The 17,057-nt window shown below is 40.8% G+C and overlaps 2 protein-coding genes across 2 annotated transcripts in view; one reads left to right on the plus strand and one right to left on the minus strand.

Moving 5' to 3' along the window:
* Positions 1-4,336: 4,336 nt before the first annotated feature.
* CHRM5 (cholinergic receptor muscarinic 5) lies at positions 4,337-5,923 on the minus strand (the record flags this gene model as incomplete). The annotated part of the gene is made up of 1 exon (XM_082762009.1): positions 4,337-5,923. The coding sequence occupies one exon, from the start codon at positions 5,921-5,923 to the stop codon at positions 4,337-4,339; it is 1,587 nt and encodes a 528-aa protein (XP_082618135.1).
* A 4,466-nt stretch (positions 5,924-10,389) lies between these two features.
* AVEN (apoptosis and caspase activation inhibitor) overlaps positions 10,390-17,057 on the plus strand; it is a 97,892-nt gene continuing 91,224 nt past the window's right edge. Inside the window, exon 1 of the mRNA XM_082761318.1 lies at positions 10,390-10,813. Within this exon, the coding sequence (XP_082617444.1) occupies positions 10,553-10,813 (261 nt within the window). The 5' untranslated portion in view covers positions 10,390-10,552. The remainder of the gene's footprint in view (positions 10,814-17,057) is intronic.

A 17,057-nucleotide genomic window follows, 5' to 3' on the forward strand; every position in this document is an offset into this window, starting at 1 on the left:
TGTTCAATTCTGAGTTTCAAACTGAGTACACAGTTCCATAATAATTGTGTTCTAAGAGAAAACACCATCTTCTAGATTGACATTGGATTATTTAGTTGTTGTAATGACTTCTGATTTAGATTTAACATACTTACCACTTATCAGTGCCATTTTTATTCCTTCCGATGTGTGACTGTCCCTAGTGACTTTTGCCTTAAGGTTTATTAGTTCAATTAGTTTGACATAGGTAATATATCAAATATGACATGGTGGCATTGCCACAGATTTCTTAGAAATTCCCTTTGCGGGAGATAAAATGATCAGAAGAACTCACGTAGAGATGGAAACTTTTCATGAGTCTCAGCTCTAAAACTGAACATGATCTACAGGGTGATAAGGAAGCACAATTAAGGATTTTGCCTTGAAGTATGTTCTTATCTCTGGATCTAGACTCCTTCAGTCCATATATCCCAATGCAGGTCATACTATGGGTACAACTGAGACGAGGAACAAAACTTCACATGCAAAATACCTTTCAACAATTAACAGCAGTTATTGATTAACATGCGTAGTTCAGTGGAATAATTAGTAACTGAATTATAGAATTAAGTTAATGGCAAAATATGTTCTGTCGCATTTTACAGGTTTGTAGTATTTACAGTTTGTGTAGTATTTTCTTTATATCCTTTTTGATTTCATCCTTCCTCAGTTCAACAGAATTCTTCTATACAAGAAAATCCTGTATTTCCATTCTGTCTTGACTTTCCATCATTTGCAAGGCTCTTCATTCTTTGCTAAGTAGTCACAAAAAGTGTATGATTAAAACTAAATTATCTATAAGAGTTTAAAGTTCTGTGAACTCTTCCAAGTCTTCATCTACAAACATAAATTGTATTTTTGTAAAATTAATATTATTTTATACTTTATGGGGATCTGGGATGTACAGGGAGCCTTGTGTATGTGCAACAGAGACAAAAATGATACCTCAGCTTCCTTTGTGGGAAAATTTGATATTCATAAATATTTGCATGTGCTGGATCTCTGAAAAATTTAGTTAGGGATGTGTATTTACACAACTATATTGATAATACATACACACACATATATACATACATGCATATATATGTATAAATAAAATTCAATTTTGCCAAAAAATTCTTTTCAAAAGTTCACAATTTTGAACACAATCAATTGAAGGATCAGTAAAAGTTTCATTAAAAGGACAGAAATTCCTGGTACAAAAAAGACGGGGATCTCATGGAAAAAGTCCAGCAGAGGGCCACAAAAATGATACAGGGCCTGAAGCATCTTCCCTATGAGGAAAAGCTGAGAGACCTGGGTCTGTTAAGCCTCAAGAAGAAGACTGAGAGGGGAATCTTATCAATGTTGATAAATATCTTAAGTTTGGGAGACAGAGGGATTTGGCCAACCTCTTTTCAGTGGTTTGTGTGGACAGGACAAGAGGCAATGGCCACAAAATGGTTCACAGGACGTTCTGCACCAATATGTAAAAAAACTTCACAGTGAGAGTGACAGAGCACTGGAACAGGCTGCCTAGGGAGGTTGTGGAGTCTCCTCCTCTGGAGATATTCAAGGCCTGTCTGGACGCCTACCTGGGTAACCTGCTCTAGGGAACCTGCTTTGGCAGAGGGGTTGGACCCGATGATCTCTTCCCACCCTTACAATTCTGTGATTCTGTTAAATACAAATAACAAGATCATTTTACACTGCAAAAGTCCCACAACACTTTTTAAAGGAAGCTTTATAGAGCTTGAACACAAAATGAAAAGTACTAACTCATACTCTAATGAGAATCATGTTTTTTTGTTTGCTTGTTTTTGTTTTTGTTGTTTTCAAGAGTAAACATCCCACATAATAAAGCAACAAACACCTCTTTATATAATTCAAGGTATTTACAATATACCCGGGTTTGGCAATGTAACATCTCACACTGTGAAGTGCTAGCAGCATAGTTTGAGCACACATTTCACAATTACAGCGAACCAACATTGTTGCATCCATCACCATCTATTCTAATACATTTACTGAGCACAGAGTCCATAAACATTTACAGAACACTCTAGATCAGCAGAAGCCAAAACTAACAAAAAATATTTCATTTAATTTCAGATGTAGAAACCAATGCTTTACTTTAGAAACAACACCGCAGCTAGCAGGAACTGTTACTACCTCATAAATTTTGCCTTAAACTACAGCTTGTGCCACAGAGGGACACATTCATTTGCTAAAAATCAAACACAGTTTACTGAATGTCTGATCCAATGTAATATAAAATTACCCACTATAACAACTGACTTGTACATAGTTACTGTACGCAGGAAAAGCTCTGGATAGTGACAGAAAAAAATGATGAAAGGTTCTTCACAAAGACCCATGCTTTCCTTTAATAAGCAATCGTGCTGATGCACAAAAAATAATAGGCACAGTATGGTGTGTTACAAAGTCAATCATGTGAATTTAGAGAACATATTTTTACATTACTACACAGCTAATCTTTCACTGACACAATTTTCCCCTCTGGAGATTGGGGATAAAAAATATTAATTACTTGTACTGTGATTGCTGATATGAAGGAATTATATATCTGTAGGGAAACATGTTGATGGTACAATAATTTAATAAATTATATGAATGATTTCACTGAGCATAATTGTACGTTCAGAATGACTAACACAATCCCTGAATGTGCAGCTGGGTCACAACACCACTACAATGTCCCACTAACATGTAGATAAAATACAAAGATTGACCCAAACTTATACTCCAGAGCATCTCACCCTGAATTTTGACAGAAAGGCTAAAGCTGCATCTGAACCTTGTGACATGGACTCAGTGAGGTACATGGAGTTCTTTCTCACTTATTCATAAACACTTGTTTACTTTAAGACTTCACTTTCTGTGACTCCTGTCACCATTAACTTTGTTTTCACATGGCCTTTTCTGAAGCTTCATGTTTGTTTCCACCACAATGAGCCAGGTTATCAGTTCCATTCCAGTGACTTTGTGTTAAAAGCACCCGTTACGTTTGCACTTACTCAGTTGATGTTGCAGGACTGCCAATCTAACACAGATATCAGACAGGCACATGAGTGTCTGAGGTTTGCCACAGCCCTGGCAAACCTCAACTAGTGGACAGATTCTCAGCTCATTGCTATCAGGCCAGTCCACACCAGTCCCAGAAGCTGCAGCCCTAAGAGAGGCTGTCTCCAAGCCCCAGTACTGGCACATGTGGCAGACATGATTCCGTTGAACTGGAAGATATTGACAGGAGAAAACTTACATTTTCAAACACCTAATGCTGATTTATAAAGCTATTTAGAGATAAAAGTGCTATGAAAGTGCAAAGTGTCTTTAAAGATTTACATAAATAATCAAAAAGTACTTTAAAAATCTTTCTTCTTTCAGAAATACCAATTCTGTCACTGTTTTCAATAATTTCATAATACACAGGAGAATGTGCAGGGCTTCAATATACATTTTACTTGTGTTGTGCATCATTCCATCATTAAGGGAAACTTTGTAGTCAAGGGGGAGTGCAACAGAGAGATTTCAAAAAGGTTATTCTGTATGTCCTACACTGTAAAGTAGATAGACTGTGTCCATCATGATTTATAGTCAGTTCTGATTTGTACTATTGTCACTATCACATACATTTTTAGAATTTCCTTCTGAGGCATTGGGAAATTGAGAAATGCAAATTCGAGTATTTGCTAACTATCACCATTTTTTAGATGACATTGACTTGCATGATGGAACTGAGATGGGGACAGGATTCTTTATATATAACATACATTATCTATTTCCTCCCCTCTGAGCCCTTCCTCTGTCCCCTGAAAAGTCATCCTTATGGTGGAAATTTTAGAATTAGTACATGCTCCATTGCTTGCTCCATTGAAAAATAAATAGACAATACACTAGAAAGGAACAAAGGAACTGTAAGATGAAACAGTTCTGTGCTACAGGGAGATTTGCTGGATGACCTGATCTGATGACTGGATGGCAATCACACTCTAATATCTATTTGTTTATAAAATACCTACACTTTCTCAGGCTGAAAGAAAGAACAGAAGACCCCAAACATGATATCTTTAATGCAGATCTACTGCATAATCACAAATACCCTGTGCTGTTTACAGCAGCCACTGACTTGTTTATCCCAAACACACTATTTTAATGCAAAACATCACTTTTTTGCTCACTGTTTTTTTTTTTTTTTTTTTTTTTTTTTAACCCCTAGACATATAAAGGAATAGCTTTGACAAGACAGAATTACAGCCCATTTGTTAGGCTATGATGTCAATATCTATTTTTCCCTTTATCGCTTATATAAGAGCAGTTACGGCAGTCTGGTATTGCCCTGCCAGTATAGTTTCTCTTCCAATTTTTTCTTTTTCCACTGGCAGAAAAGCAGCATCTTAAAAGTTTTCCTGAAAGTTTTGTTACAGAGAGCATAACAAATGGGGTTAACAGTGCTGTTCACATAGCATAGCCAATATCCGAGGTGCCACAGTGTCAGGGGAATGCAGTCAGAGCAGAATGTGGAGATCAAAACCATTATGTTGTAGGGAGTCCACGTGATGATAAATGCCAAAAGAATGGCACTTAAAGTCTGTGCTGCTTTGCGTTCTTTTATAAGAACCATCCTTTTCCTTTTGGTGATTTGGTTATTTATATTTGGATCCATGCTTTTGATGGAAGGATCCTTTGACAGAGCAGCAGAACAAGGAGTTATTTTTACTTTACGGCAACCATTGTTGGCTTCCTGAGTGCCATCAGCCTTAACCACCAAGCGGAATTTATAGGCCACACATTTTTTATTTTTTTGGCCTTTGGCAGGTGATAAAAAATATTTCTGGGCCTCAAAATCATTTTCTTCAGGTTGGTCTTTGACATCAACATCCTTGCTCTCCCTTTCATTAAACTCTTCTTCGTTATCTTTAGATGGACTTTTGTAAGCTACTTGGAAAACTGAATCAGTGGCAAGTTTATCCTCTTCTTCTGAAGATGCATAGCTGCTGCAGGTGGTTAACTGGTCAGCCTTAGACCAGTCATTGCAAGTACTCGCTGCCTGAGATGCTTTCACTGTAGCTGATGTACTTCGACTAGATGAAGACCAGGAAGCCTGACATCTCTCTCTTTTGACTAAATTTTGTTGCTTGCAACTGAAACAAGACTTCAGAAGAGCTTTCTGAGGCTTTATCATCTCAAACTCTGCCACAGACTCAGAACCCTGAAGTTCAGCAAGGTCCTTGGTACGTTTCTCCGTCTCTTTATAGATGCGGCAATACAAAATGGTCATCACAGACACTGGAATATAAAAAGCAGCAATTGCAGTACCAAAGGTGATAATGGGCTCATATAAGAACTGTATCTGGCATTCCTCAGGTGGTACTGTTCGTTCACCAACAAAATACTGCCAGCACAAGATAACAGGTGCCCACAAAATGAAGGAAATTAGCCAAGCTAGACCAATCATGATGCCAGCTCTTTTGGGTGTGCGTTTAGCCCTGTATGTTAAAGGCCTTGTGATGGAAAAATATCTGTCAAAGCTGATGACTAGAAGGTTCATTACTGAGGCATTGCTAGCTACATAATCCAGTGCTAGCCACAGATCACATGCCAGACTTCCAAGAGACCAATGGCCTATGAGTATATAAGATGTATAGAGGTTCATAGAAAATATTCCAATGATGAGGTCTGCACAGGCAAGGCTGAGCAAGTAATAATTGTTAACGGTTTTGAGCTGACTGTTAACTTTGAAGGATATCATCACAAGAATATTTCCCACTATGGTTATTAAGCTTACAATTGCAGTTACACTGGCAATAGTAATAACTTCCCACAGGCTATGCCCTTCTAACTGTTTATGGTTGGTGGATGAACTGTTTATAACAGTAGAATTGCTGAATAAATTTACTTCCATTCTTGTTCTTGGTCTATTGTCATGAGGATCTTGACTGTTGCATATTGCTTTCTGCACTTGAAAATATTCTTTTGGAGGCAGCTGTAAATATCAAAGGGAAAAAAAAAAGTGAGAGAAAAAGAAAGAAGCTCATTAAATAGCATAGACTTCCATTAAAGTTACCATGAAACACTTGTAAAGCAGTCTATTAAATTGTGCTCTCTTTCTGCATTGTGATTATTGTTTCTACAGATGTGAACATAAGTAAAACACACAAGTGTATATTCTAGGACAATGTACTCTAGCATCTTATGACATTTCTAAATGCAATCAAAACAATTATTGTTTCATAAGATGTTCAATCATGCCAGCTCTTACATTTAGAATACCTTAGGAGACACTCTACATGAGACAGACATTTAAAGCTTTGCAGTGTAATGAGACAGTGAGTGACAGTGTTGTTCCTTACAGTACTTTGTAGAAGACACGTCAAGATTTCAGAAATTGTCTTTGGAAAATTTAGGGAAGTCATTGTTTTGAAACCATCAATAGAAAGGTAAAAAGAGGGAACTGAGGATGCATGGGGAGAAAGGAACCATGCTGGCATTGGGAAACAATCGGGTGTTAGAAGTGCTTGGGGCAGTGGATGGGGAACTTTTGAGTTAAGCAAGTAGGCAAGGCCACAAATACATTTTTGGAAAAATAAGTGAGGCAGAAAGGACTTTTCTTAATTGGAAGATCTTGGGACAGGGGAGACTGGTGAGGTGTGGAAGTGCAGTTTGGTGAGTGAATGATAGGATTCAAGATAGAAAGGAATAAACTGAAGAAGAATCATCAATGGATGACACCAGTGACAAATAATGCAACAAAAACAATTTAATGCTGTAGATTGCATATGCAGCAGAAAAACAGAACCACTGTCACTCTATTAATGAATACATCTCTGATGTTCATACAGTCTCTCTAATACGGTGTAATTCTTCACTGCTTTTTTCTCATTCCTGTAAATGCATGCCTAAATTAGGCAATTTGGTTCTTTCACAGATCTCTGATGTTTTTTAAGTCATTCCATCATATCAGATGATGATAATCACTTGTTTGATGCTTAATCTTGTTAGGCTGTATAATTTCGGAATAATCATACGGTTGTTAGATTTTAAAGTCAGAAATGGAAGATAAATCATTAGTAGTTTGTTTATTGGGCATCTAGCCAGTAAAAATCAGGTAAGAAGATCCCCTTTTTTCACAGCAGGTATAGGTTCAGCTAAAATTATCACATAGGTCACTTATTAAAGACCAATTCTAAGTCTTCAGGATTTTCTCTGTACAAGATCTCTATTTTGTAGTTCTTTATATCCATCCATACCCCTACTCTGTTTTTTCATCTTTCATCCTAACTCTCAAAACATTGTTTTATTCAGTCTTGGCAAGTGTCTTGCATTAACTGCAAGCTTTCACAGCCTGTCCTTTTCCCACTTGTCATCATCTATTTTTGTACCAAGTAGTTGGCTGCTGAATATATCAATATTTTATAGCCACTTGTTGAATTTTCAGAAAAGCATCAAATTTTCTTTCATTGTCCTTTTGTGTTATGTTATTTTATTTTAATTTAATTTTCCCCTTCATTCACTTTTGTTATTCAGTATCTCCTACATATCCACAAATGTATACCATATTTCTTCCTATTTCTTCCTCAAACACTCCATAATGATTATCTCTTTTTGTGATGAAATTCAATAATGGTAAGCTGGCTGGTGTACTGGCTATCACTGGCTATCATACTAACCAAAATGGTGCTCCTCCATCTGTATCTGTCTCTTTGTCAACTCCTGTCTTATATTTAGATGTTCATACAAGTGTATTCTGTTTATGCACGACACATATTGGGACTAGCTCAATGGGATTCTAGTTCATGTTTAGGCCTTGCAGCCTAGCAATAATCATAATAATCATAATATATGCATGGTGACCATCTGTATGCTTGTCTCCTATGGCCTCAAGAGCCAGTCTAGCAGCCAAGAATAGTTGAAGTGCCGCTGCAGTCCTAACAAGCCCCAAGTGAGGAAAGAATTTTCATCCTGGTTCTATAATTGACAGACGTCTACTAGAAAAAAGGAGAGGGAGGCCCTCACTTCTTGCTTTCTTCATAACAGCTCATACCAACGAAGGAGCTGACCTTGGACTCAGCCAGCTAAGCTTGAACTTAGTCACCAGAGCTCCTATAAGGGAGATGTGCTCCATGCCCCAACAGCTAACATAACTGAAACACTACTAGTGCTCTACCAGGCTTATTTTGAAAGTTGCAAGATTTCACGGAAGGCTTGAGACGGTCTTAAAAAACCATGAGCTATGAATGTCAAACAGGCACACAGATAAACCTCTAATTGGCTGCCTTCTACATTTGCCTAACACCTGGGGTTGAGCAGTCAGTTTGTATGATTATAGGAGATTGTTTGAACTTCTGACCCCCCCCCCCTTTTTTTTTCTAATGATGATACCTTTCTCACAATAATAGAGAATAGAAATTGTGATGCTTTGTCTTTTGTCATAGGCAGCAAGTATGCCCCCCTCTTAGTTCTCTTGCCCCATCTAAAACTAGGAATTAGGATGAAAGACTGCTGAAGCTATCCTATATAGACTGCAGACCACAGAGCAAAAGGAGTAGAAATTGGCGTTGCCCCAACATGATTGTTCCTGGCTTGAAATGACTTTTGGTAGGGGCAACAGATAATATGTTATAGAAATTGTAATTCATGTATAAACGGAAGTCAGAGGTGTATTGTGAAGGTTAAGTGCATCACAAAGGGAGACAAAATAAAACATTTGGGGGAGCTGCTAACAGCTCATCTCAGTGGTTCTTATTTACAGTGTTTCTCTCTTGTATTATGTGAAGACTTTTCTTTTTGAAGGCTTTTTACATTCCCCTCCCTACTTATTTTCTTTCTATATGTAACTCTTACTGCAACAGGGTGCAAGTAATACAAGCCTTTATGTTCACCTACTTTTTTTTTTTTTTTTTTTAAGATACATTTTGCTTTCTCTGGTGTTGTTCTTTGTGCTTGGTATGAGCTCTCTATAATCAATAACAAAAACTTAGTCATTATCACCAGGTAAAGCACTCTCATTATCATCATGTTCCCTCCCTAATGGATTGTTTTACTATGATGCCTATAAAAATTGACAGTAGCTAAGCTGCTAGCATGCAAAGATTTCTTCTTGGCATTCTGACCACTCTCATCATCTCCTCATGCTGCATCATCTTTTGTCTCATACTTCCGTGCTAACGCTTTGTGGTGTTACCTTTTGTTCTCTATTTGTGTATCACTCAAGGCAACAGTGTCTCTGAGTGGGTCTTATGTGTGCTATGGTAACATAATTTATGTTAATTGTCTATCACAATAGATGATAATAATAAGGAGATCAAAATTAAATTACAAAATCAAAATGCACATGTACAATATCATGACTTTGCTATCTGTCTCATAATTATTGATGCATGAACCTCACACTTACGAGTTCTAATGATATTTGCTATTTGTTGCCAAATATTACTGATATTTTTTTCAAACTATCTGTAAGTACTAATTACTGTGAGTTGTTAAATTTGTGCATATAGTCAGCTTACAGTTATCTGCAGGCAGATTGTTCATGTCACAGATAAATTGTGCCACAGATGCAAGCACAGCTTGGGTTCGATAGGGTTTATTAGCTCTAGCTCAGCGCTAGGTCTGCCAGGCCTGTGCTGGCTGCACATGGAATCATTTGGATGTCTGTGCAACGTGCTTGCTAGTGCAGCTCCCCATTACTTGATTTATTTGCTTGCATGTGGCACCGGAGTCATGCTAATTTTACCGGTTTGCTGAGCATTGTGCCCCAGAAGCAGCCCTTAACCATGGGCAGTGGTAGTGCAGAGACACTAGAGCCTATGATTTCACAGTGTGGGAGTTCTGGCAGCATTTTTGCTGTAAGGATTACTGGGTTTAAAAACTCTGCAAAAACAGATTGATATTTTAATGTGTACTGTCAAGTGACAGCATGCGCAGTCAAAACCAATGGAGCACGTGTGATGGAGGGGAATTGAGGAACCTCCCTGGGCCCATCCTGTAGCTCAGACACAGCCGGACAAACTAGCCTAGCTAGAAGGGACAAAGCTGTCCCCCTGTCCGCTGTCTGTATCCTCCATGCTTTGGGAGTGTGCACGGTCACTTCTCAGGGTTTCTGTCACACGGTTTGCATACAAGCAGCTGTCAGCCAGGACTGGGTCACTTTTTTGCCTCCCGTAACGCAGAACACTAACTTTACGCAGCTTTGAGCAAGATATCTATTTTCTACACGTGGAATACATGGTTGTTTGTCTTAAGCATGGGTGGACAACTTCTTTTTTCACTCCTCGCCCTTCGCGAAAGACCGGGCGGAGGTAACCCGGCCGCGGCGGCGCGGTGAGGTGCGGTGCGGTGAGGTGAGGTGCCCGCGCGGCCTCCCGCGAGCCGGGCCCGCTGCCGAGGCCGGGGCCGCCGCCGCGCGGCGCCGCCATTTCCCTCTCCCGGCCTCCGCCACCGGCCTCTTTCCGGGAGGAGGCGGGGACCGGCGCGGCACGGGCCGGCCCGGCCACAGGCGGTGCGCTGCGGAGCGCTGCGGAACGGCTCGGCCATGCAGCCGGAGCGGGGCAGCGGCCGGCCCCGCAGGGAAGGCGGGCGGCACGGCCGGAGGCGGCCGGGCGGCGCAGAGAGGCCGGCCGAGCCGGCGGCTGAAGGCAGCGGCAGAGACGGCCACGGCCGAGGAGGAGCCGGGGGCCGGGGAAGAGGCGGCGCTCACGGGCACCGAGGAGGCGGAGGCGGGGGCCGGGGCAGGCGAGAGCCCCGGGGCCGCGGGGCAGCCCCGCCACCTGCTGCCCACCACCACTACCGGCGGGTAAGGAGAAGGAAGAGGAGGAGGAGGAGGAGGAGGAAGAGCAGAGCCCGCCCTCCGCGGCACGGGAGCGGGGGGAGGCGGGGCCGCTGCCGCTGCCTCCCCTCGGTGCGGCCGGGCGGGCTCCGCGGCGTGGCTGAAGCGTGCTGGGGGGGGGGGGAGCCGCGAGGGGGCTTCTGGCCAAGCCCGCCTGTGCGGCGAAGCGCGAGCCTGGTTTGGGAAGCGCAGCGCTGTTTGCAAATAGAGATGAGGAGCTGATGAGCGTTTTTGACTCAGCTGATTGCAAGCTGAAAGGAGCGCGTGTCTCGTCCAGCCAGCGGTACTGGCAGTGCAAACACGGGGGCGTGCTCAGCCTGCGGAGCGGGTGTCTGATGGACCCGAACACGTGCCGTCACTGCCCCCACGCCAAGCCTATGCTTTGGCTAAATATAAAGTGTTGTAACATGTTAAAGGTGACACAGACGTGCCTACCTGTACCAAAACTACGCTGTCAGTTTGCTCTGGAGATGTTAAAACACTTTATACAACCCACCATAGTACGAGATCTACACTATACCTTTTAAAAAAATAGTTTATAATAGAATATTCTAATTTGGGGATAAGTGCTTAGGCAGTATGACATTCAGATTGTCTTGCTTTCTTTAGCATTGATGAAACATAGAAATCATGATCGTCCCTGGAAAGGCAGAAAGATTGCAATCCCGACCTAATGCTGATTGGTGTTGGCAGCACTGGGAGTCCTAATGTAGACAGACCAGCTGCTACCCCATTTTCAGGATCAGGTTGATTAGATTCACTGTGACTTTTATGATGCCGTGGCTTCAGTTGGACCCAGCCAATGTTTTATCTGTATTAGAACACCCACGGATGCTGATGGGTTTCAAAAATCACAAAATATTTGGCCTCTTGTCACTGCATTCAGATGCATTTTAGCACTCATTTTAAGGAGAAAAATGCAGCTGGATTGGTACAGTTACCTAGAGCACTGGTTGGCAATTTCACTTGTTCTCAATACAGATTTCTGATTTCATACTGATGTGTGCAGACAGGTTTGAATTCTGGATATGAAACAGTAGTGCTCCCTCATGAGCCACAGAGGCATAGGGTGGAAGTTTAGTATTGGTATTAGCTGAAAATATACATTTTGAGTTGTTGGTCTGTTTCTTACCAAGTTAAAACACATCTATATCTACGTTCTCTCCAGTAGTGCTGTAATTGTCTCAGCATGACACATTTCATAATTTAAAAGATGTACTCAGTAAGGGAATCAAACATTATATGAATGCTTTTTCATCTGGATTATTGTTTGAAATATTTTAGGAAGCAGTTCAAAGATTTTTTTCGGGGGGCAATTTACAATACGTTTTGCCTGATCACTGTGTTACTGACTTTGCTATGCTCTTCATTTTAGCCTAGTGCAGTGACTTCATTTGTTTGTATAGGCTATGTGTGAAGTGAAGCAAGAGCTAAGGGCTTCCCAGAACTCCGCTAATCAATATTTAAGCATCATGCTTTTCCTGTGCTGGAGTCTTTTGGCATTAAGCACCATATGCTTTCATAGCACACCTGTCACAGACCTTGCATTTACTGATGTGCTCCCAGTGATCTAGCCATAGTGTCAACAGCTGTGGCAACCCGCAGCTGGTGATGCCCAGTGTTAGTCTGAGCTAGTCAGAACATTTACCCCTTATGAAACGGAGGTCCTTCTTGCTCTCTATTTTTTCATCTGTGCAGTAATGTGAGTTCTCTTGTAGTGTTTTTGATATAAGCTAAGCTGTGTTTCTGAATGGATCCAGCCCTTAACTGGCAGGAAATTGACCTATTTTATTTCTCCCTCTGTTCAGCCAGGTCACTTGTTTTAGACAAGTGCACCAGCTCAGCAAGAGGGAGCCTGACCCAGAGTAAGCAGTATGTGTGAGGGGGAGCCCTGCTGGTTTTTAGCTGCAGGGGGGCTGCATTTCTCAAGTGGTGATGTGTAAATTTCATACCTGGAGAGCTAGGTAATAATACTGGTAGTGTGAGTGGTTTATCCCATCACTTTTCTGACTGTATGCTGGGAACCCACAGCCTTCTATGAAAAATCTTTTTTTTTTTTTTTTTTTCAAATGGGCCTTGAAATTCCCTGGAGTAGTGAGGTGGGAGACACTTAAATTTTGTAATATGTAGGATTTTGTAGGGCAATTTCATCCCTTTTGCTTTCAGGGTAGAACATGTGAAAGATCACGCTGCCTTTCGCCACTGTTGGTGTTGGTTTGGCATTTTGGAGGAATTTTCTTATTAGGATTCTTCTAGCATTGTATAATCAGAATTGAGATAATCTGGTATTATATCCTGAAAAAAATATAATTTAGAATTATAATTAAAAGTTATTAAAATATAACTTTTAATTTATTTCTACCTTATTTGTTTATAAAACGATTGCTGCTAAACTAGATATTTAAGTACTTTGTGATTACCAGACCTTTAGTTGTTTGAGATTTTTTTTTTTTTTTTAATATCTTCAGTTATGAAAAGCTTTAAGACAAAATCTACATCAAATTGCATTAAAATAACTGGATATGGGTTTGTTGAGCCTGCTATAGACAGAGCAGTAAAATGCAAGTAAAATAGGTGAATGGGTTTAGGAAAGCATCATAAGAGTGTTAGTAACACCAAACTTCATTAAAACACTTGGAAACACCTACCAGTTTTTAGGGTGAGCTAGAAATTGGCGTGAAATTACATAACATTTTGGCAGTAATATTCCTTAGTAATTTGCATTCATTTGAAACCAATATGCATCTTCAAAATTTGTCTTTTCGATGTTTTAAATTTAGTGGATCCTGATCCTGTTTTTGAAGCTACAGGAGGTTGTTATTTCTGACCTGTACAACAGGGATAAGAAAGCACAGTGGTGGCATGTTAGCATCTCAGGTTTCTGTGGGCCAGTGGGCTGGACACCACTTTATATGTTAGTACACTATTGTGTACAATATTGTCTACAGCATGCTGTAATTCTTTTTATTTTACTAATAACTGTGCTCCTTTCAAATCCTGCCAAGACCCGGTACTTTCTGAGTCAGTTCTCTCCCTCTCTGTTGGATGATAATGTAGAAGGAGATCAGGGTGCTATTTGTTTATAAATAATAGACTTACTCTTATGGTAGGTTTAGATGTGGATCAAAATCTGAAAAGCTTTCATAATTACTATCAGCTATTAAGGAAATAGCTTCCTGAAGAACTCCATAGCGCTGCTGTTTAAGCAAGATTCTGCTTCTCATGGAAGTGTGGAATTGGCTTAGGAACTGGGAAGAAAAGTGCTCGTTTCTTGTGAAAAAGAAAAAGGATCTTGCACTTGTTCAGTGTTATAACTAGCATGCACGTTGATTTAACTGGCTTGACTGCTGAAGGCTTTGCATCCTTGTTTCAAAAATAGTATTAATCTGAAGTCTGATTATGACCAGCTGGTTTACCAAATGGCAGATTTCTTTGCAGATCTGTCAGCTTGAATAATTTTATGTTGCTTCTGTCTGTTTTAACTTATCTAATCTATGTTAAATAAATAGAACACATTTGCAATTATTCATTTTTAGTAATGTGAAATTATAATGCTCAAAGTAAAAGATCCAGTTGAAATTGGCCCAATATTATCTCCTTTTATCCTAACTCCTCTACTTTGCTTACAATTCATATCTGATTTTGTGTACTGTTATTTGTACTGATTTTTTTTTTTAATATTTGTACTGTTATTATGTATTGATTTTTATCTACTGTTACAGTACTTTATGTACTATTTTGGATAGCTCTCTCTAAAATATAGGTTATTTTTAAAAAAAAAAAAAAAGCTAAATTTGTGGGCATGATACTGGGGTTTACTTTGATGGTCCATGGCCACGTCCTTCTGAGGGTGGTTTAAGAAAGATATTCTTCTAACTTTCTTTCAGTTATCACAAATTATACATTGTGTGTGCATGTGATGCATGCTACTACTGAACTGAGGCTGGAATGGGCAGGTCCGTTTCGATGTTCCTTTCTTGACTTTGGGTGTCAGTTGCAAGTGGAAGTAGAATAGATTGATTTTAGTGCATTCTTTCTTGCCTCGTGCATTCACTCTTTGGCAGTTTCAAGATGACATCATCAAATTTATGTTATCAGCATCAGATATATTTTTCCTCATTAGTATGTGCTGAAACTTTATGGTCTAAGCAACTGCAAAAAGCAATCTGTTCATAGGCAGCTACTTAGTAACAAAAGCTTGGATTTTTTCAAATACATAAACATTTGGTTTCCTATAGAGCACTGTAACGCATATAGGAGAAGAAATTGATACTTAGAACAACGTATCTTTTGATGCATGTTCTACAGTGCAACTAGGAAAAAACTTATTTAGATCAATGTATATCAATGCGGGAGCTGAACTTAATTACTAATGAGGTGCGAAGAGCTTCCCTTCGCAGGAGTTTCTCTACTGCGATGAGGCGTGAAGAGCCACTATCTGCCTGACAGAAGTGTGGCTTGCTTTATCTGGAGTGTATTGATTTAGATTAAGTCTCTTGATGACTGTGTGAACAAGTGGTTGGGAACTTCTTAACGAACACCGATTTGACACTTGAACCGTGAAATGGGATTCTGCAAGGCTTCATTCTGTATCTGCATGCATTCAGTATTTCTATTAATAATTCTGATGAAGGAGTGAAATAGCTCCAAAATGTTCAGGCAGTGCTAAGGAAGGGAAGGCAGAAGGGTGGAGCGCAGAGCTGGCGTTCAGCACAGCCTCAAGAAATGAGAGAAAGAGACTGCAGGAAGGTGTAGCTCAAGGTCACATTTTACACAACTATATTTAAGTAGGAAAAATCTGCAGAAGGATGCGATTGGTTTTGCTGCAATTCTATAGAAAGCAACTGGCAGCTTAATAGATGAGCGGGTATTGAACTCTAGGCTGGTTCTCTTCAACTTTCCTGTCAGTGGTCTGGATTTTGCTGGCTGTACTACCCGGGGAGGTGCTCTTGGCACCCGGGAGGAACAAGAGGCCTTGCGCAGGGATCTAGGTACATTGAAGCATGGAGCAATCATAAATGGTGTGAAATTCAATGATGGTAAATGCTGTTTAGATGCAGTTTGGTTCAGGTGTTTAGAACCTGGGGTGGGGTAATGCTGGGTGCAGGTACGGGCTGGCAGACGAGCGTCAGGAGAGCAGCCCTGCAGAAAGGGATCTGGGCCTGCGGGTTGCGGCAGGGTGAGAGGCTGGGGGCACTAGGCTGGAGAGGAGCAGGCTGAAGGATAAGCTCGGGGTTCTTGACAGATCCCCAAGGAGGGGAAATGGAGGGCGAGGTGCCCATCTCTCCTTGCTGGTAGCTGTTGACAGGACCAGAGGGAATGGCACAGAGCTGTGCCAGGGCAGGTTCAGGCTGGGCAGTAGGAAAAGTGCCTCTGCTGTGGTCACACTGTGACAGGCTTCCTGGAGAGGTGGTTGGTGCTCCTGCCTGTTGGCCTCCAGGAGGCATCTGGACAATGCCTTCAGCAATGTGCTTTAACTTCTGGGCAGCCCTGAAGCAGCTGGGCAGTTGGGCTGGAGAATAATTTGTAGGTCACTTCTAACTGAACTAAACACTTCTATTTCTATTCTATTTCTATTCCTATTCTTTACGACCAAAGAGGAAAGTTGAGAGGATTTTTTTTTTTATTTTTTTTTTCAGTTTGGAAAAGAGGATATTTTGGGGGAAGCATGAATAGGAGTACTCCATTAAAGAAAAGGCCATGCCTTTCTGTTTTCCTGCCTCACCTACTTAGAAGGTTTTGTTCCACTTTTCTTCCTCAAGTCTCTATGGTAGTAATTGGATAACTTTGAAATGGATGATCCTGAACCTTTTGTTAGCTTAAACAAATGACTTTATAAGCTCCATATTTTGTTAGTTGTACAAAAGACAATTTTGCATCCTGCCATCACTTAGATTTAATTATCACATATGATGTGGTGGGTATGTGATGTGAAGGGCAAAAGGTGATGCTTGAGTGTTGGAGAAGCTCTCCCAAGGGCTCACCATCCTCTTTAGCTGCAATTTCAACCCTGAGGGAAGAACTAAGCTGGCTCACCTAAGGGTTTGTGTGGTCCACCTCATGCTGCGGCAGATGATGAAGTGGTGCTAGCAGCAACCAGCAGGAAGGGCAGGCGGCTGCCTGATCTTTCAGGGTAAGGAGCTGCTGCTCAAACAGCTGTGGGGGTCCTCTCTCCACAGGGAGGTGTGTTTTGAATGCATGGTGGGGTGAG

The sequence above is a fragment of the Aythya marila genome (genome assembly GCF_965140915.1).
Source record: "Aythya marila genome assembly, chromosome: 5".
Classification (NCBI taxonomy): Eukaryota; Metazoa; Chordata; class Aves; order Anseriformes; family Anatidae; genus Aythya; species Aythya marila.